The 20924-nt window shown below is 38.4% G+C and overlaps 1 protein-coding gene across 1 annotated transcript in view; it reads right to left on the bottom strand.

The window, feature by feature from the left end:
• Positions 1-9547, bottom strand: part of FGF12 (fibroblast growth factor 12) — a 576324-nt gene extending 566777 nt beyond the window's left edge. Inside the window, exons 1-2 of the mRNA XM_054504271.2 lie at positions 9463-9547; positions 9158-9299 (exon numbers count right to left, since the gene is read on the bottom strand). Of these exons, the coding sequence (XP_054360246.1) occupies positions 9158-9170 (13 nt within the window). The 5' untranslated portion in view covers positions 9171-9299; positions 9463-9547. The remainder of the gene's footprint in view (positions 1-9157; positions 9300-9462) is intronic.
• Positions 9548-20924: the final 11377 nt, after the last annotated feature.

Here is a 20924-nt window from a genome sequence, read left to right as displayed (position 1 = left end):
TGCAATCAAGAAATTCAGCTTATTAACCATGAAACTCTTAGACTTTAGATAGCTTCATCTGAAAGCAAAAATGTATCTTCTATCTAAAATGATCGGTAGCCAATCAAATATCAGAAGAGATAGTTATCGGTTTTTAAATTGTTTGAAGATTGAAGGACTGAGTGCAATTATTTTTGAATAATATATTACTGCTGATTGAGAGCTAAAAGAAAATCAAATCTCTTCTATTATGTCACTAAAACACTCAGCACTTGGATTTCTTGCATTATTCTGTTTGTCTTTCCTTTTATTAGGGGTGAGGTGCTGGTTAGGTTGGGAGAAAGGAGAAAACCATATCTACCAAATCAACTTCACATATGACTGATGTATAAATAAACTAATCTTAATTGTAAAGAAGATACATGTGAGGTTAAAAAAAAAATGTTATAAAACCATAACGTACAATCTGCTGAGCAAAAATGTCACTCAGCCAAAGAAAAAGGAGAGACCAAGGCACCAACCATAAATCCTTAAACAGAATTTATCCACCGTTGTCCCTACATAAATACCTTACATGTTGGTTCTCACAATTCCAGAGATGAAATGAATCTTGCCTCTAATCCACCCTTGTTTCACAGATGAAGAAACAAGACCAGAGAAAGGAAGTAACCAGCTCAAACTCACATTATGAGTTGGGGTGGGATTCAGGACTCAAGCCCAAATCTTCAGACTCCCCAGCCAGGGTCTTTGCCACAAGGCCTCCTCAGCCCCCCTCACATCAGACATACCTGGGCCTATATGTGGTCACAATCATGCAATCTACAAATGCCAGCCATGTAGCAATTCTCTTCCTCATCTTAGTCCTTTCTCACTTGGACCCAAATTAATTGCTCAACTCAGTTATAGACCCAGCAACGTCAGTCAGTCACACAACTCACAGTATTAAAAAGCTAGCTCAAACCTACAGTGATCCTTAAAAAGTAATGTGGTAGTTATGACCACCATGTTTTATTTTCCATAGACTTCAAGTCTAAAAAGGATGAAGTAAAGGAAGAATACGAACTAGCTGTAAAGCAGTTTCTTTGTAATAAGAAAGTAGAAATCAATAGGCAAGTATAGTTAAAAAAAAAAAAAAAATCTTAGGACACTGAGCTCCAGAGAGGAGAAGGAAGTAATTGTTCTCCAGGTTCCTCCACTGAATACAGGGAATAAAACCTGAATCCAGGTTTTCTAGCATCTAGTCCAATATTAGTGGTGTTGTTTTAATCAAAGTATTTTTTTGTTTCAAGTTTGTATTTAAATTCCAGTTAGTTAACATTTAGTACAATATTAGTTTCAGGAGAAGAATTTCCTGATTCATCACTTACATACACTACCCACTACTTATCACAAGTGCACACCTTAATCCCCAGCACCCACTTAGACCATCCCCCCCACCTACCTCCCCTCCTGTTTGGTTGTCTCCCTTGCCTCAATATTATTGAGGGTTTTGCTCTATATGCATCATCACTTTGCTTTTTACGCTGATGCTGATGCAAAGTCCACAGGTAAAAAGTACCCATGACATCTTGTTTTAAATCATTTGTAGATTTGCAAATAAAGTGTGATTTACATGGCAACCTTTCTCTTGACACATAACAAATATTTCTCCTTTAAATCCCAGCAGAGAAGAAGACGTAAATCAAATTCAATTTTAAATAGTACTAGAAATGTTAAAAATACTTTGAAATGAAAGAAGTGCCTTAAGAGAAAACTGCATAAATAATCTAATTTTAAACTTAGCAGATTTTAACGATTAGAATAATTATGTCATTTATTTTGGAAGTCAGAAACATATCTAGGATTTTGGTTTCCAAAAAGTTGAAAAAGGAATGTCCCAATTCACCTTGTGTTGAGCTTTGCTCAACCTATTTGAATGTTATCAGTATTTGAGGATTGAAGAAAAACTCAATTGTTTCACATGGGTGATAACTGTAGGAAGGAATGGGGCAGGGAGAGATGGACACATTATCAGCAAATTGGCATTGCTGCTTCTTCCTGCCTCCTGGTTAAGGGAATCTTTGGTGTGTTTAGTGATCTTCTGAATGGCCTCTGAAAGCTTTTGGGTGTTTGTTTTTGTTTTGTTTTGTTTTGTTTCTACAGTTGAGTCCCTTTGGGCAGCTTCTCAGGCTATTGGCCATCCAGAAACAGAAGAGAAACAAAAATCTAACCACAGAATAGCAGCTTCCTTTCCTTCTTTTGCAGAGTTTAAAGCCCACTTTCAATTATCTGCGCTCTCTGAATCACTGCTCGGAGGGTTTGTTTTGGCTAAAAAGTCAATATATGCTTTTTAAAAAAGGAAAAAAAGAAAAAGAAAGGGTCTGTGGAGGAGCAACAGGTGTCCTTTGGGACTCCTTCCAAAGTGCCATCAGTTTCATCACAGCAACAAAATACCACTGGAGGGTGGGTGTCCCACATTCCCAAAGACAAGGAGACGGAGATTGTTTCAAAAAGTAACTAGAGAGAGGAGCAAATTAAAATTAGAACTATAGACATAGATCCTGGAAAAAAACAAACAAACATCCACCATGTTCTAAATGCAAGGTTGTTAATGTGGAGATGAAGATGAAGATATTGGGGAAAATTATGTGTCTTCTTAGCCTCAGACACTCACAGTCTATTGACCTATTTGCTATCCCAAGCCTGTAGTATAGGAATTAGGTCTCTTGTTTACATGTCACTCTCTTAACACTAAAGATAATAATAGTCAAGATCCACGGGGCGCCTGGGTGGCTCAGTCGTTAAGCGTCTGCCTTCGGCCCAGGTCATGATCCCAGGGTCCTGGGATCGAGCCCCGCATCGGGCTCCCTGCTTGGCGGGAAGCCTGCTTCTCCCTCTCCCACTCCCCCTGCCTGTGTTCCCTCTCTTGCTGTTGTCTCTCTCTGTCAAATAAATAAATAAAATCTTTAAAAAATAATAATAATAGTCAAGATCCAGGCAGTAGGAGTCCTACAGTGTTCCCAATAAAGCACTCAGGTACCTGTTATGGTTTCATATTAATCCCCTGTGGCTTATCTATTGATTCATAATTAAGAGTGAATACTTTAATCATCTGAGGTGCTTCTTAAATATCCCAGTTCCATGTCCCATGCATACCTAATGATTCTGATGTGTACCTCTGATGGAGAATGCTATTAGTCATCAGATTTCTTGTGGTCAGTGTTTGAAATCCATTCAAGGCATAATACTTGACCTAATGCATTTCCATCCCCAAACCCACAAGATGTTATATAACTGCCTTACAACTAAGTCCCAGAAAAATAGAGACAAATTCAGGTGTTTGAGAAATTACTACAGAAATACAGAATACGCATAAAAGGAATACCTTTTAGTAAATTAAAGTCTTTGCAGAAGTCAACAGGGATGATTTGTTGAGCATCTATGCAGTATACTTGCTGCTAACGCTATAAAGGTGGTGAAGGACCAGTTTCTCCCCTCCAGGATCTCACATTCTCATGAAAAGACAAACATAGCTAATAATACCAAAAGACAATGATTCTAAGGAACGCTACATGCTTTATCAGTATGAGTTAAATTTCATAATCATGACAGTATGGTATGGGGCTTGGGGTGGCTACAATAATTCTTATTTTACAGAGAAACAAAGATATGATGAGTTGCCTAAGTCACTTAGTCTTTCTGAGCCTCTGTTTTGTTATCTCTAAAATGAAGTTAAAATGCCTAACCACAGGGTTTGAAGGGAGATTAGATTATATATATAATTAAAAACCCTTTGAAAGAATACAAAGTGTCTCGTGAATGTTATTTATGGCTGCTAGTATGTGACAAGTCAGAAAATCCAATATACCATGATTAGTCACTTAGTGGGTACAGAACACCATACCTAATAGGGACAGTACTTCAGAAGCTTAAAGGCATTAACAAGACAAAGATAAGGGGATGACACTCCTGGCTACCTCCAGAGTCATTCCTAATGCTAACAAGCCTCACGATAAGCACCTAAGTCAGACAATAGATTACTAGCAAGGTAGCTGCTCAGTCCATAGAGCTTTTAGAATAGATACTTAGCTTGAGTTCAGATGTTTTCCCCACACAATTTTGTTTCAGTAAACCAACAGGAGAACAAAAGGTAGGCACAGTTGCTGTGGAATGTTAAGTGCCTCTATAGAGGCCACGAATCCCTGGAAGACTATATTCCAGCCTCCTGGACAACCATTAGAACTCTGAAAAATGAATGAGGAAAACACACACCATGTTGGAAATCGACAGCTCTTGAACCTGTCCATGTGTCCCTAGACTGGAAGCTTCTAGAGGGCAAACCAATGCACTATTTCTATCCCCATCCCCTGCATTTAACAATGTGCTTGGAACAAGGCAGCAACTAAGTAAATATTTTGAATTAAATGAAATGAACTTCCTTTAATATTTAAGAATCAGGAGACTCAGAGAAGGAAAATGATTTGTCCAAGGTTACATATCAGAGCCGAGGTAGGAACAGGGATCTCCTATGCCCAATGCCTATTCTATTATTTTTTTTACTGCCTTATATTTTACTTATCCCACCACAATGGCCTCAGTTTTGGATTCTTTTTTAACCACAAAATAGCTTTTCTTAAAATGACTTCTCAGCTCTGCTAAACTAGTTACTACATATATATTTCCTTTCTCTCCTGCAGAGTGGACCATCCTGGTTTCAGAGAAATGACTGTTCTTTGTCTTAAATATATTGGTTCAGGCCCCTGGTTTGACTTTAATGATTGGTGTGAAACCCAGGACAGAGTTGAATCTTCAATGGGAATACATTGGCAGTTCTCTACAGAGAAAGCAGGTCAGGTTACTGCCTTCTATGGTCTGGAATTAAACCGGTATTTCTGGTAGCCAAACATCCTTCACCTTTCCCAATTTACCATCTCCTGGATGCATGAACATGGCATGGTAAACTAAGTAAGGCCATTTAATTCAACATACGTAACCTATGGTAAACAAAAATATTTTATCTGAAGCAGGTAGCTGGGTAGCTGCAGGAATGTTAGGTTCAGATGATGCCCACAGGAAGGTTAATCTATTAGTGGAGACATGAGAGGGATATTTTTAAGATCAGAAATTGCATCTTAGTGTTCTTTTACAGCCTCAGAGGTAAGTACATTGAGAATATAACAGGTGCTCAATAAATACTAATTAAGTAAAGAATACAAAAATTGCAATGCTGATTGTAGGAAATGCATTACATGAGGGACAAAAAATTATTTAAGTCATATAAAGTATGCCAACAAAATACTAATTAGATGTGAGGGAGGTCAGGGAAGATTTTATGGAGCAAGGAGTACATAAAACGAATCTCAAAAGAGTTGAACAGGGACATATGACCATGGGAAGAGGCTAAGGCTATATTTCCTCTAAGATGTACCTTGATTTAAGCAGTCTAACATCACACTACCCTGGGTTAATACCAGGGACATTGTCAGAAGCTCAGATTGAACCTGCAGAATAAGTGTTTAAAGATAATCAGGGGTTGGAAGTAAATGGCTTGAGGAAAAGTAGAGAAGGTATTTAAAAGTGAGTCCATTTTCTGACCTAACTATGAAGCAAGAAATTTCTTTTGCATCTCATCTCCATTCTTTCCAAAAGCAACCAAAGACCTATAACATGATCACATATCCAGGGGCTTCCATACTGATTCAAGGATATCACATCTTCTATACTGAGGTGGCAGTCTTAGATACAGTCAGTTCCCTAAGATTTAGACAAGTAGTTCTTAAACTTTAATGTGCATGCAAATGACCAGCAGATTTTCCTGAAAGGCATATTTGATTCAGTAAGTCTAGGGTAGGGCCTGAGGTTCTGCATCCCAGATGATGTTAATGCTACTTGTCTATGGACCACACCTTGCGTAGCAAGGGCCTAGACCAGTGGTTGAGTCTGGCTACCCATTAGCATCACCTGGGAGCTTTTTAAAAATACCTACACCAAGGTCCCATTCCAGAACCAATTAAATCAGTGTCTAGAGGGGTACCCTAAGCATCTTTATGCTTTAAATGCTCCACAGGTGTTTCTAATATGCCAGCCTGAGGTTGAGAACCTAGCTAGACAAAGAAAAAATGTGGTACAGGCAGAAAAAGAAAAAAAGTAGAAGAGATAGAGGGACAAAGAACCTCTTTCCTAACTCCAAATCAATGCTTCTCAAACTTAATATGCATGTACATTACCTGGGGATGTTGTTAAAAATCGGATTCTGGTTCAATAACCCTGAGTAAAGATCCAGATCCTGCATTTCTAAGAAGACTAGTTTCTCAAATCACATTTTGGCTATCGAGAGTCTAAATGAGTGGTTCCCAAACATTGCTGTACCTGGCATCTTAAAAAAAAAAAAAAAAATACCTGCGCCTCTCTCACACTTCAACATTCTGATGTCACTGGGATGGGTTTGGCCGGGCATGAGGATGTTTAAAAAGCATGCCAGGGGATTCTAATGCACAGCAAAGCCTGTGAACCAATGCAAGGCACAAATTCTGTCAAAGCTGATCGGACTGTGCACCAACCCAAATCTTTGAGGTGATATTAATTATCATAGTGCACAAAAATCTCTGAAATTAGATCATGATTGATTGCTAGGTCAATTGATTTATTTTCCTCTCCTCCTTACCCTGGATGATAGGAAGTGATCCAAAAGCAAAGCAATAAGTACTTATTTATGCAAAGCAATAAGTAAGAGGCCAAAAAAATTATCTTATTTGTAAATAACAAGTTCTGCTGGAGACTCTGGACAAGTGTTCTAAGAAAGGTTTTCAAATGCTGGAGGTAATGTGAAGGTTGTCAAAGGCTGGCAATGAGATCCAAGATTAATTGGGCCATTTGATTCTTTTCTGAAATGGAGAACTCTTGAACCTTCAACTGAATCATGCAATAACACTCTTCGAATCTATTTAAAAGAGTTTCCAGTAGAAAAAAAAATTATATGTACTTACATTTGAGAATGGTTTCCTAGAATTAAATTGAAATCTGCTGCGGAAGAAGTTTGCACATGACAGCATAAAGTATGAAAGACACACTGATTAGAATAAGCTATGGATACACTCCTCTTACTATACTCTTCTTCTTTCTTCTCTAATAAAAATTTCAAGTTAGGTACCATTTTTAGCTATGCCATTTGCATCAACTTAGAAAAGTAAAGCCAATATGTAAGTAATTAGCCATTCTTAATATGATCACTACCTGACTAAATCAGTTTTATAAAGGAAGTCTAAGAACTAAATGCATAAGGACTTGCAGCGTGTCTTTTGCCTGAGCCAATTATGCTTCCTCTGCGAAATGACCACAGTATTGGCTTGGGGCAAAATTCTTCATTGCCTTTGGGTCGGTGCTGTGAGTCATGCCTGTATCACTGCGCTCCGGACTGGCATAGAACTTCTGGCCTGATTCTTCTCAGATATATTTCTGAGATTTTTTTCTCTATTCCAAATTCCCAAGACTGGCAGTACTTAATAGCTAGAACACTACTGTTATCAATCTGAGATATAAACCACCTGGAACTTTGAGTGACATGTAGCATATTTTATGGACAGAGAAGGGAAATAAAAAATTATCGCTAAGGGATACATCCTCTTTATATTATGGATCAAGAATTAGTGTATAAATTGGAGGTAAAAGTGTTACTAAGAACCCTTGCCAAATAACCAAGTTTAATAACCAAATAGCAGGTGTCATCTAAGTACAAAAAAACTGCTTTATAGTAAAATGATACTTTCTCTGCTGTTACCTTATGTGCCAGAAATACTTAATCAACTAGAATATTACAGACCTCTATGAGTTAAAACTGGCTTCTCAGTTAAAAATGGATTACACAAGAGAGTTAATAAATATATGCCTCATGTATATGGAAACATGGATCCTCTCGTGTATGTACATCACTGTCGATCATAGTAATGCCCATCAGCAAATCGTAAGAATAATTTGTCAACTTTGAAAATTGCCAACCAGTCTAAATCCATGTTAATTCAGTCCTTTTCATACTATAAATGCTCACCTAGGTTCAAATACTTAAGTCTTCTAACTAAATAGTTAAAATACTTTATTGAACACATACCTGCTATCATCCAACACTCCATTTTTATTAATCAGCTCAGAAATAGGTAACCCACTACCACTCCCTGATCCTGAGCACATTACCACGATGACTGACATTCCTGGTTTAAAAATAAAACCTTGTTTCAAATATAGCTGCTCGAGTTCTGGGTAATGAATATAGTTTCATAAAAGTTGACATCATTTCTTCTGATTTCACCAAAATTAAATACATCCAATGTTCCTACTGGATATCTGACCACATCACTCAAGGTTCTTGCAACCTGGTGGGTGTTTTAAGGAGGAAGAGGAGGAGGAAGGAGAACCCTGCATAGATGGAGTTAAACCCAAAGGATACCCAACCTTACAATTGTAATAGTCATTTTGTTTATGTGTGTTAAATATGCCATCACAAGTTGATTTTTACAGTTCATTTACCAGTTCGTATGTGTATAGTATGCAGATTTGCTTATGAGGAGAATATTAATATATACATGTCCAGAACTAGTAAATGCATCATGCTTGGGAGCCAAGCAATACTCCGATACACTGTTCTCCTTAGAGGTCAGTTCTAACGCACAGTTTCAAATAGACCCAATTTCTCTGCTGATATATATTCAAAATGCAGTAGGATGTGGTCATACACGCCCAGAAATACCATCTTTATGGGGTGGGGGTGGAGAAATCCAAACATTTTTTATAGCAATGCATTATTGGATATCAGATACAAACATGCCTGTCAGCAATCCTAAAGCAAATGAAATATATTTATTTGAGTCCATCCATTCTACAGAAAAGAAACTGCTTTACCAACATATCTCTCCTCCCCCACCATCTAAAGACTCTCCCCCCCCACCCACCCAAAAAGAAAAAAAAAAAAAACTCATCACACTTCACTACGCAACTGATGGAGTATTAAACACTGTCTTCCAAGCTGTGGGAGTTAAAAAGAAGTCGCCTTCCTGCCACACTCCCCTGGTGCTGCAACGGACATAGCATCTCCTCCTATCGACCTAGTATGATGCTCGCTCCCCAAGCACTGCAGTCCCCTCGCCGAGGACTGCCCTGGCCACACGCACATGCAGCGGGAAGTCCCCCGATGGGGACAACCACATACCTTTGCTCTCCATTTCGGTCCCTTTCGAGTGCTGGAAGTTCAATGGAAGTTGGCCGGAAGATGTGGGCCCGCTTCAGATTCCCAAATCTGGGAAGCCAATCTGATGATTTCGCCCGTACCTCCTTCCTTCCCCTCAGGCTTCCTGAAAGATGGGATTTCTTAAACCTTGAAGCTGCAATCAGCCACCAAAGGACAGTTAGCAGCAGCAGATTGCCTCTACAGGGGATAGGTTGCCACGCGCATCTGGTATTGAAATGCATGCACGGTGCCCCCTCTTTTTTTTTTTTTTTTTTTTTTTTTTTTACCTGGGTCTGGAAGCGGCGAGCAAGAGCTGTCCTCGGAGCGTGGTGCTGCAGGTGTAGTGACAGATCATCCCACTTTGCTCTCTGGATGTACAGCAGATTTGCATGGGCGCTGGCACGCATGCGCAGGGCCTCCCCCCTCCCCTTTACACCGCCTCCTGCTCCCCCGCCCCCTTCGCTTCTCTCCCCAATACGGTCCTCAGTTATCCCAGCTGAGGAGCTGTAGCATTCGGTCACAGGGAAGCGCTGCTAAAAATAAACGCCGGACCGGATTTTCCTTTGCAAACTAGAAAATGGATTGGATTGGGATTGTGCATCAATCCCAAACGATTTTCCAGGATGGATTACGGAAGCCTTAGAGGAGGCTAGGGTCTCTGAGCTGGGTTTGGTTTTATTCAGAAGCGGAAGGGAGAGAAGAGGAGGAGATTTACAAATCCTATTCAGTGGTCACAATTTGGGATTCTCTTCCTAGTTGGTGCAGTAACTTTCCAGGTGTATGCTTCCCCTTCCTCCACCCACTTCCCCTGACTCTTTGCATTCCCCTATTTGTCTTGTTTTGTTTTGTTTTGGGGGATGAGGTGGGAGTCATCCTGGAGCTACTAACGGTTAATATTGTCCCTCTTCTTCGCCACTCAGATTCAGAGTTTGCTGGCTTCCCTGAGATCTTTTTGGCCTCCACCTCAAAACCTTTCCATGAGGCTCCAGCACTTCTAAAGTTCTCCCAACAAAGCCACTGAGGACATTGTGAGGTGTTCTTTTTAGCTTCTTTTCAACAATTTACCAAGAAGCAAAGTCCCCAAAGGTGGGGATTCACCTTATTGATAATATATACTTTAAAACTATGTATGTAATCATTTTCATCAAAGTGCAGAGGAAGAGTGTTTTTCTTGCATGAGGTTCTAGGGAAGGTTGCAAAGCCAAAATGAAGTACTACTTTCCTATCAGAATATTCTTTAAAGCCCACACTATATTTCATTTATCTGCAAAATGTTTAGTAGGGGAAAAATGTGTACTTATTACCTTTTTTTTTTTCCCAGTAGTCCAAATTCTCCTGAGAGAATAATCTCTCCTTAAGAATAAGTTTTATTCTCAGGCATAAAAACAAATCTAGAACACTGTTATCTGGAATGATTGAGGAGAGAGATGTGCCGATTAAGCACACACTCCAGATTACACAAAGATCCCTCCACAGTAAACTTCTAATCCCAATTTTCAAAACATTGAAATACAATAAAATATACTCCCAACAAGAAACCTGAGGTAGACTATAATTCAGGCTTCTGGTGATTCAGAAAGCATCCTAGGATTTTCCAATGCCTTAGGGCCATGATTACAAATATTAATCCTGAGGGTTCAGCCAAACATGGACATTTATTAGTGGATGACTCCTGCTGAACTGCTGTGGATGAGCAAAACCTGCCTCTGTTCAGCACTGGGGAGTTAAAACATTCAAGTATGGCATCGCAGAGGACACAACTTAGGGTCTACTAATGGTTAGGCTCTCCTATTGCATGCCCAAGTAAGTATGTGAAAAAAATCACAAAACTCAGGGTTTCTTTACAATTTGATAGGTTTAGGAAGTAGAATAAGGGTGAGAGTAGATTTAGTTGTTCCTTAAGAACAATCACCTTGTTCATTGGGATAAATAATTTCTGCTCCTAACACTGCACCATTACATGTTCTTTCCCTCTCAAAAGTTTCAGGAAAGAAGATACTTTTAGAACCATCTAGACACACCCGTAATATTTACCACTTTACAAATGGAGAGGCAGGAAGAGTACTTGACTTGGTAAGAGTCACATAGTGGAGCAGACCCAGGCTCAGAACGCAAGGGTCCTGCCTAACTAGCCATCTACTCCAGGATGATTCCTTATATAGCCACCTCCTCATTATCTACAGTGAAAGGGAACAGGGAGAACCTCCTAGTTCTTGAATTTTCATTATTTTTATTCACAGTTTTAAAAACCCAGATGCTTGGGCGCCCGGGTGGCTCAGTTGGTTAAGCGACTGCCTTCAGCTCAGGTCATGATCCTGGAGTCCCTGGATCGAGTCCCGCATTGGGCTCCCTGCTCGGCAGGGAGTCTGCTTCTACCTCTGACCCTCCCCCCTCTCATGTGCTCTCTCTCATTCTCTCTCTCTCTCAAATAAATAAATAAAATCTTTAAAAAAAAAAAACCCAGATGCTTTATTAAATGGAAAATAATAAAATTTAATGCAAAAATCTGTGGTCTGACATTTGAGACCTTTTTATTATCTGAATCCAAACCACCTTTCAAGTCTTCTCCAAGCTTAACTCCTAGACAATATTTGTTGTTATCCTAAGCAAACCTCAAGACTTTACTTTTCCATGCCTTTACTTACATAATCATCCTTATATCTTCACCTCCTTACACCAATAACACAAATGCCTACATATGCAAATCTTATATTTTCCTCAAGATTATCTGAAAATGTTCTCTATTAGAAACAAGTGTTGCTATATCTTTACCTGTCTTCAATCACTTATTACTTTCTATTTTGTATTATAATTATTTATATGCATATCTCATTCCTCTTTCCCATCCTTACTAAAAAATAGGCTCCTGATTCATTTTGGTAGTATATAGTATCTTGAATGTAGGAAATATTAATAAACGTTTGATGAATTAATAATATATAGTATACATGTTTTTGTGTATATGACATTGACTATGGGCACTATGATAACAAATAATGATGACAGTAATATTGAACTAACATTACTAAAAGCTGCTTATGTGCCAGACATTATTATAAGGATTCCAAATGTTTTAATTAATTTTATCTTTGTAAAACTCCATGAGGTTAGTATTATTATTACCTATATTTTAAAGATGAGCAATCAAAGGCACAGAGAGGTTAAAGTATGAATAAAACATGATCTCTGCCCTATAGAAGCACAGAGCTTATTAAAGGTGATAGAAACATAAATGATTTTAAAAGATATGGTAAGGTATAAGTTAGAGATTATCACAGGTATAGTGGGAGCACAGAAGAGGTTGGGCAGTTAGCCAGTCCATAGGTTTTAAGAATAAGAGGCCAGACATCTCCAAATACCTCATCCTAGAAAGAAGAAAGAAAGAAAGAAAGAAAGAAAGAAAGAAAGAAAGAAAGAAAGAAAGAAGAAAGAAAGAAAGAAAGAAAGAAAGAAAGAAAGAAAGAAAGAAAGAAAGAAAGAAAGAAAGAAAGACAGTCTAACCTCTCTCCCAACACACACATGAAGTGAAAAAGGATTTAAGGACAGATGTGCTTCCTGAAAGTGTTAATAAGAAATCATTTGATCTAGTTATAATGAACTTGTTTGACGATGAACTTGGAAGAGAGGAAATACACTAATAGCCTGGTAATTTGTTATTTAAAAATGCCAAGAATTGGGTGGGACTAGATCCCTAATATTGGGGTTCCCCATTTCACCATCAAAAACTGTCCTAGTTTGGACAATAATATGGCCATATTATTTATGTTACACAATTGAATGAGAGTAGCACCACCAATATTGACATTCCAGCCTAATTCTGGTTAACCCATGTAATTGATTGGTTATGTATGCATATTCAGATTCTCTAGCTTTGGTTCTTACTAGAATGTACAGAAACAATATAAATGATTGGGTTAATTAAAAACAATGTATTACATTACAATGAACAATTTAAAGAGCCTTGCTCGTATGTCAGATCAATTACCAGTTACCATAGATTTTTCCCCCATATATTCACTATGGTCTTCCAGAGTGCTGAATATAAATTGAGAGGAATTTGTGACCTTTTTGTGCTCCATTATTTTCTTACTATTCATCTCTTATAACTCATGATCTATTATAAAAACTAAGGGCTGACCATTTAGAACTCTTTTTGGTTGACAATACTGAAGTCAAGTCACCATTATAAATGAGTATTCACTGTAAAATGGTCACAAGTTCTACTGAGGGTATCAGTTCCAAACTGCCACCAGAATATAAGCTCCACAAGGTCAAAGACTATGTCACTGTTGTATCTCCAGCATCTAGAATAGTGTGTGGAACTTAGAAGATTTGATTTAATACCTGATGAGTAAATGAATGAGTTGGATGAAATAATGCTTTTTCCATGGCCACAAAGCCAGATTACTTGGCAAATGAAAAGCATCGATCAGCAATCCTGATGGTATAAACAGGATCATAAGTGACCGGTGAGGCAGCAAGATTATCACAAGGCAGTTAACATATGTGCTCAGTGTTTACTCTTGGGCAAAGACCATAAATAATCAGGTCTATGTTCAGGTATCTCTTAGGCAGGCTAATAGCAGGGCCATGCCTTCACAAAGAGCCTAAGAAGGTGAAAGAAATTAGTTATAAGAGAGGGAGGAATAAAGTAGATGACAGAAATTTCAAAGGACAAAAAAATGATGAGTCAGCATGGCAAAGCCATGTGAGAATAACTATGCTATGGAGATTAGGTAGTATCCCTCAGAGGGCAAACCTATCTTGATTACCTACTATGTGTGAGTTTTTCATTCTCTTTCTTGGGTGAAGGTGAAATAACAGTCTTCTTAAGAAGAAAATGGTAAGTGATAAAGTTTCAATAGAGGTAATTCTTGTTGCAGGTACATAATAGAGGTAAGGAATAGTCTATGAAAGATGAGAAATGGCAGAAGAGAATACAGGTCATCTGGGTGTATTTTGCCAAAGAATCACCCATCCACTTGCTTTAACAGTGATTTCTCTGGAGACTATTAAGAGTCTAAAGAGACCTGCAGGGTGGTGAGACAGAGTAATGATGCATGGGTAAGGCATCCGGAAGCCAACTGACAAACATTTTTGACATTTCTTGTTAAGGACTTTGTCCATTTGACAATATTAGAGATTTAAACACAAGCTATCAACTGACAATTTCAAGGCCCATCTGTTACACTGGCATAATGCCCACTTAAAATGGGGTGTGCCAATCTCATTAATGTTTATGTCCCAAGTACACACAGGTTGAAATGATCAGCCCAAACAGAATATTGGGAAACAACACTTTTCAACTGATTGCCTTTTTTTTTCCTTCTGGGGATAAGAAATCACGTGTCAAATGACATGCAAAAGTAACTTCTTAAATCTTGTTGAAATCATTATGAAGACTAACCCAATCCTTGAGTTCTGGTGATAAGAGTAGACAAAATGTATACCAAGCTTTAGTCTAAAGATGCACCATAACAGGTACCTGGGTGGTGCAGTCAGTTAAGCCTCTGACTCTTGGTTTTAGCTCAGGTTGTGATCTCAGGGTCATGATCTCAGGGTCATGAGATTGAGCCGCTCATCAGGCTCCTTACTCAGCATGGAGTCTGCTTAATATTCTCTCTCCCTCTGCCCCTCCCCACCGTGCTCTCTCTCTGTCTCTCAAATAAATAAATAAATCTTAAAAAAAAAAGATGCACAATATAAATGCTGCCTCAAAAGCATGTAATCATTTGCAACAAAGCCATTTCTTCACCCTATATCCCTCCCCCCAAAATTCCAAATATATGAAAGCTCAATATTTTTTTCTGGGAAAAATAGCACATGGATAAGTAATCCTTAAAAAGTCAACCAATATAACCAAAGTCTGTCATTAATTCATTAAACAAATATTTTTTGAGAACCTACCAGATACTACTCTAGGTATTGGGGTATACCATTAGTCTGTTTGTATCATAGTATTTACATTATAGTTTTGCAACTAGAAGATATTTCATAAATCTTGTAGTCCAAACATTTGTTATACAAAAGTGAAAAGTAAGTTGAGGCCCACAGTGGGAGAAAACAACTTTTCCCAAGTCAAGTACCAAGCTACAAACAAAATCAGAAGTTAAATCTGTTGGTGTCCCATTTCATCACAGCTTTGTCCATAATGGTATGCACATGCGTATGCATTCTTTCATTGGAGAACTTGTCCTGTGTGTGTTAATCTACAAACTATTATTTCAGAATTCTATTCGTTTCACTTGGTAAACACAACCAGAAGATCTTGGTGAAGAGCTAGAAATGCTAATAGAAATACTAAATGTGTTGCCAGCAATAAACAACCTCCATACTGTATTCTACATGATGCCAGATAGATGTAGCACAGTGTGTCATTTGTGTGATGACTAATAACAAATATTTCTTTCATTACTAGTGTTCTTAGCCGGTGAAAATCTTTCTGGTTTATGTTTTTATTCAAATCCCAATTCACTTAGCAGCTGTGGCTATCCAAGCAAAGTAAAATGCAGAAATAAAGCAATTAGCCACTATATTAGTGCCAAAAAAACTTGCTATTAAAAAGGGAGGAAAAGATTAATGAGTAATTTCAGCCAACTGAAATTAAATAACAGCAAAAGAATACAATAGCACAATGGATCCCACAGGTGTATTAACCCAAGGGCATTATTAACAGGAACTTAGAGGTTCATGACCAATGGCTGATAATACTGACACTCTACAATTTACTGAAAAAATTAAAAAGAAAGGAAAAAGACAAATGGATTTTTATATTTGCCATCTTTAAAAATGTTTTCCAGAATTTTACACTTTTTTTTTTTTTACCTCTTTAACCATTTTATCCCACTGAGATGACTCTACTGAATTAGATGTGAAGGAAGCAAAGACAAGAGTCATAGTTAGAGGTGGACCCAACCTGCTACTCTGCACAGAGGGTGCCTTGTATACTGATTTCCAGGCCATGAGGTTGTAAGACCATGATGCTGCTGATGTTCCCAGGCCCTCTCTTAGTTATTTAAAGCCTGTCTTAATTTAAAATTGCTTTTCATTTGATTTTAAAAGTATGCCTATATATTATGGCTGGCAAACCTTTCAATCAGCCTACCCAAACCCTTCCAGATTCATTGAATAAACATTTTTCCCTTCTCTCTGAAGAACTTCAAGGTATACATGATTAATAATTAATAGCCATTATAAGAAGGATACTGGGAAGGGCTGAGACTTAATCCTTAATCCTAGTTTCTTCCTCTGTGAAACAAAAGACTGGAACAACATAATCTATAAGGACTCTTCCAAAATCTACACTGGGAGTCTCTGTATGTGGACCACGGCATCACTCCCCATTAGAAAGCATGCTAACCCTTGGCTATCTCACAGGATGTCACATTCCTTTCAGCATTGATTTTAGAGCTCAGAGGACCACTGGGATTCCTCTAGCCCAACTCCTTCAGTTTATAAATGAGAAACGGATCCTCAGAGAGCTAAAGACTCTTAGAACTAAACTTCGAACAGCTTGAATCCAAAGTCAGTCCTTTGAACTATTATCTCATTGTCACTGATATTCCCTATATTGATGAAATACAAAGTACTTGCATACAAAACAGAGAATATGTGGAAGTGAAGAAAGAGTAATCCACTAGGCCCCATGAATGCCATTCAACCACTGAATGAGGAGTTACAAATCCCATCAAAATAGTCTTCTTCTACCTACTCAATACCCCTTTCTCCCCTCTATCTTTTTACTTGTTCTTTTCTTTTTCACCCCCTACATCATACCAGCAACCCAAGTTAGCAGATGATGCAGAGCTGTAATAAATAAAGAAGGACAAATTCAATTTCATAGAGCTATGGGATTGGATGGAGCCTTTGGGTTCACTCTTTCTCAGCCTAGGAAACTAACTTATTCTTCAGATTCCAGTTAAAACTTATCCTGAGAAACTATCTCTGAATCTTCATAGTATTTTCAGTATTGTTCATTCATGCCTATCACTTATTTATATGTCTATCTAAAGAGTATTCCTATCATATAGCATAGTGCCCATAGTAGACATAGAATGACTATATTCTGATTTCATTAATGACTCTGTGAGTGAGCGACTAAATGAATGAAGGACCAGATTGTTCCCGGAAGTTTCTTTTTTTTTAATTCAATTAGCCAACATCATTAGTTTTTGGTGTAGTGTTCAGTGATTCATTAGTTGCATATAACACCCAGCGCTCATCACATCACATGCCCTCCTTAATGCCCATCACCCAGTTACCCCATCCCCCCACCCTCTTCCCTTTCCACAACCCTAAATTTGTTTCCCAGAGTCAAGAGTCTCTCGTGGTTTGGCTCCCTCTCTGATTTCTTCCCATTCAGTTTTCCCTCCCTTCTTCTATGATCCATCTGCACCCCAATGTTCATAGCAGTAATGTCTACAATAGCCAAACTGTGGAAGGAGCCAGGATGTCCTGGAACTTTCAATTCAGGTGCATCACTCATTCATTTTACCCCAGGAGTAAATAAAAGTGAACTTTGAATAGCAGTGCTTGTTCTACACTGGACTACTATTGGATTTCTCAGTGTTGCCCATCAAACCTACTTTATTCTTGCTCTTTTCTCTCTAGATCTTCAGGTTGTACAAACAAAGGTCTCTACTTCTGTCTTCTTAAATGTAAGCTTTCTTGACTCTTTATTTCTTCTCCCTCTTGTCTTGGGATTTCCCAACTCCCCAGCTGCCCACTTTCCCCCCACTAACACACACACACACACACACACACACACACAGAGTACCTACTAACAATCTCCCAGCTTGGCTCCACAGACCTTCATGAACTGAACCAGTATCCTGACTCAGTCAAGGGAAGAAGGAATGATTTAGGCAAAATAATTAATGAATGACAAATATTCCACAGATTTAGATTTCCCAATTTCAAGTCCCGAATATAACTGAATGTTACTGTTTGATCCTCTTACCTAATTTCTTTAATTTTGACCCGGTTATCTTTTTCCTTTTAGGCAAGGAACTTAAAATACCTCAATTCTTGGTGTTCTCCCTGAATAGAGGGCTTTTTTCCTCCTTAAGTGAGATGTTAGCTTCCATGGCTAAATATAGCAATCATCTATCAATAATCCTTCCAGAATACAGAGCCATTCTACCTTTCTAATAATGGATGTGGTGTTTTTCTTGACTGAAAGTAAATACGTTCAAGATGCATATCTTAAAAGACGATGTATTCTTGCATGTACATTACTGTGCATCTGTAAACCTATTTCCACATTGATGTACATGCCAAATCATTTGCTATTATTACATTCAGCATTATTTGCTCCAGATAATAGTGCCAAAAGACTAATGTCTTATGAGTACAGAAAGCAGACATTTTTGGGCAGCACAGATGGAGATGAGAGAATCGCCAACAGAACCGAGGCTTCTTACACTTGAGTTTTGTTTTTTAATTATTTTCAAGGGTGAAGATCATGCAGGCCCTGAATGGAGGACCATGAGCATCTGAATGCAATCAAGCTGAAAAGAAATGGAAAAAGAACCAAAAAATGGAATTGTTCATCCATATTAATGATAAACTGAAAATCAGAATTCTGAAGATAAATCAAAACCGAAAAAAATAAGCTTATAAAATTAAACATCTTGGGTGCCTGGGTGGCTCAGATGGTTGGGCATCTGCCTTCGGCTCAGGTCATGATCCCAGGGTCCTGGGATCGAGTCCCGCATCGGGCTCCCTGCTCCTTGGGAGCCTGCTTCTCCCTCTGCCTCTCTCTCTCTCTCTCTGTCTCTCATGAATAAATAAATAAAATCTTTAAAAAAAAATTAAACATCTTTCTTTGTGAATTATACAACCAATAAGATTTAAAGGTCACCATTTTATCACTCCAATAAAATTACTAAGAGAAGAAAGTGACTTGTTCTTGTTTGACATCAGAGAATTTACCAAAAGGATACAGTGTGATAATGCAGGAAATCAAACTTCTTTCTTGAGCCGAAGGCTGCCCCTAAAACTCAGTATAAAGTACTTGGCTAGTTTATATTCATATTATGAATTCCATACATTGAATTAAACAAACGTTTTAATTTTTGTCTAACATCATGCTGGGTTATATCTTATTACCCACTACCCACTATCTTATTAAATCCCCATAATAACACTGATATGGAACTTAGACTCCAAGAAGGTATATTATTTGCCCAAAATACACATCAAGTGAGCTATAGAGTTAAAAATCCAACCAGTCACTTTCAGAATTTAAATGTTTAGCCTTCGTGCATGCCTTCGGGACTTGTAGTTGGTAGGTGAGACTACCAGTCTTACCTGGTAGATAAGGCCACCATGACCAGTGTTTGGGCTAGTGCTACAGGAGCCCCAAAGAGGGAGTTCATTTCTTTACCAGGCAGAGAAAGGGTAGGGAATGCTGAAGGATGCAACAGCCCAAAAGAAGAAAAAGCCATTTCTGGCAGAAGTTTCAGCACTAAGTTCTAAGTGGAGGAGCGGAGGGTTGATTTGAGGTGAAGTCTGTGCTGCTAGAGTGGAGAGAAGATGAAAAGAAAAGCAGTGCTGAATTGAGGGGGGTGCCTTATCCACCCTTGGATTCCCATTACAACAGGGCCATTATTGTATCTGAGGGGCCAATTTTAATTTTAGCCCCAATGGCCTTGGCCATTTTGGGTGGTTACTACAGTGTCAGAGCAGGAGAATTGCCTAGATGGAAAGGCCTTCCAGTGTAATATATTTACCTCTGTGAAAGCTCTAGGCATGCTCTCCCTTGGACTTGGCATTGACTGTTTCTCATGTTTACTTATCCTGTCCATCTCAGTTCATTTACTGCAAAGACCAAATCTTATACATATATTTGCCATCCAACCTACCCTTTCCATTGCAGCTCCTTTGAGGGCCCAACCTTGACTTTCCAGTTGTTGAGACTGCACAATAGAAATCTGAGCCACATGCAAATTTAGATCTTCATCTTTTGACCTCACCCACTCAGCAGTTTGATCCTGGATTCTTTCTCTCTACTTTGCCACCAGCTTTGCATCTGACTTGCATTTACATCCTCACCTCCCTGATCAGCATGATGCAAGATCCAACTTCTGACCTCCCAGCTGGGCTTTTGTCTCTCTTCTTTAACTCCATGAGTTCTAGAACAACCTTCAGGATAGCAACCCTTACAGCTCTGCTTCTCCCAGGACTTCTGCTCCCACAGAAGTCCCACTGGTTCACCTTCCCCATCTGTCCTGCACTTGAGGCAGGGTCAGGACAGTACTTGGCACAGAGCCTGAAAAGTGATAGTACTTTTATTTTAAGTGATAGTACTTTAATTTTTTAACCACTTACTCTATATACTATGCACGGTGTATACATTATTTCTAATCCTCATAACTGTTCCAGTTTGTGAATGATTATTCCTAAGGTTCACAAGGTTATCAAGCAAATAAAGCTAACAAAAGTGCTTGAACTTCACATGTGGTTGGAATTGCTAATCACCAGTAAACTGCATTTCAACACTTCTCTCCCATTGCAATTTCTAACTTAAGCTTTTTCCCCCCTCTTTTAGTGTTCATGTTTTAATAGGTTATTACTACAGTAAACATGAAAAATTGTCTTAATTTGAATACTTATAAAATTGTGTCATGAAAAATATCCTGAATGTCTATGCTCATGAAAACTACACTAGAATAAATACCACTAAGTAGTTCAACTCTTATTACTCTGCAGAATATGCTAATATTTGGACTGTTTATTAAGGCATTTT

This window comes from Mirounga angustirostris, unplaced genomic scaffold (genome assembly GCF_029215605.1).
Source record: "Mirounga angustirostris isolate CCGP_5_RB_7025 unplaced genomic scaffold, mMirAng1.0.hap1 SCAF_1, whole genome shotgun sequence".
Taxonomy (NCBI): Eukaryota; Metazoa; Chordata; class Mammalia; order Carnivora; family Phocidae; genus Mirounga; species Mirounga angustirostris.
Note: the sequence above shows the minus strand (reverse complement) of the source record. Positions and strands in the feature narration are given on the sequence as shown.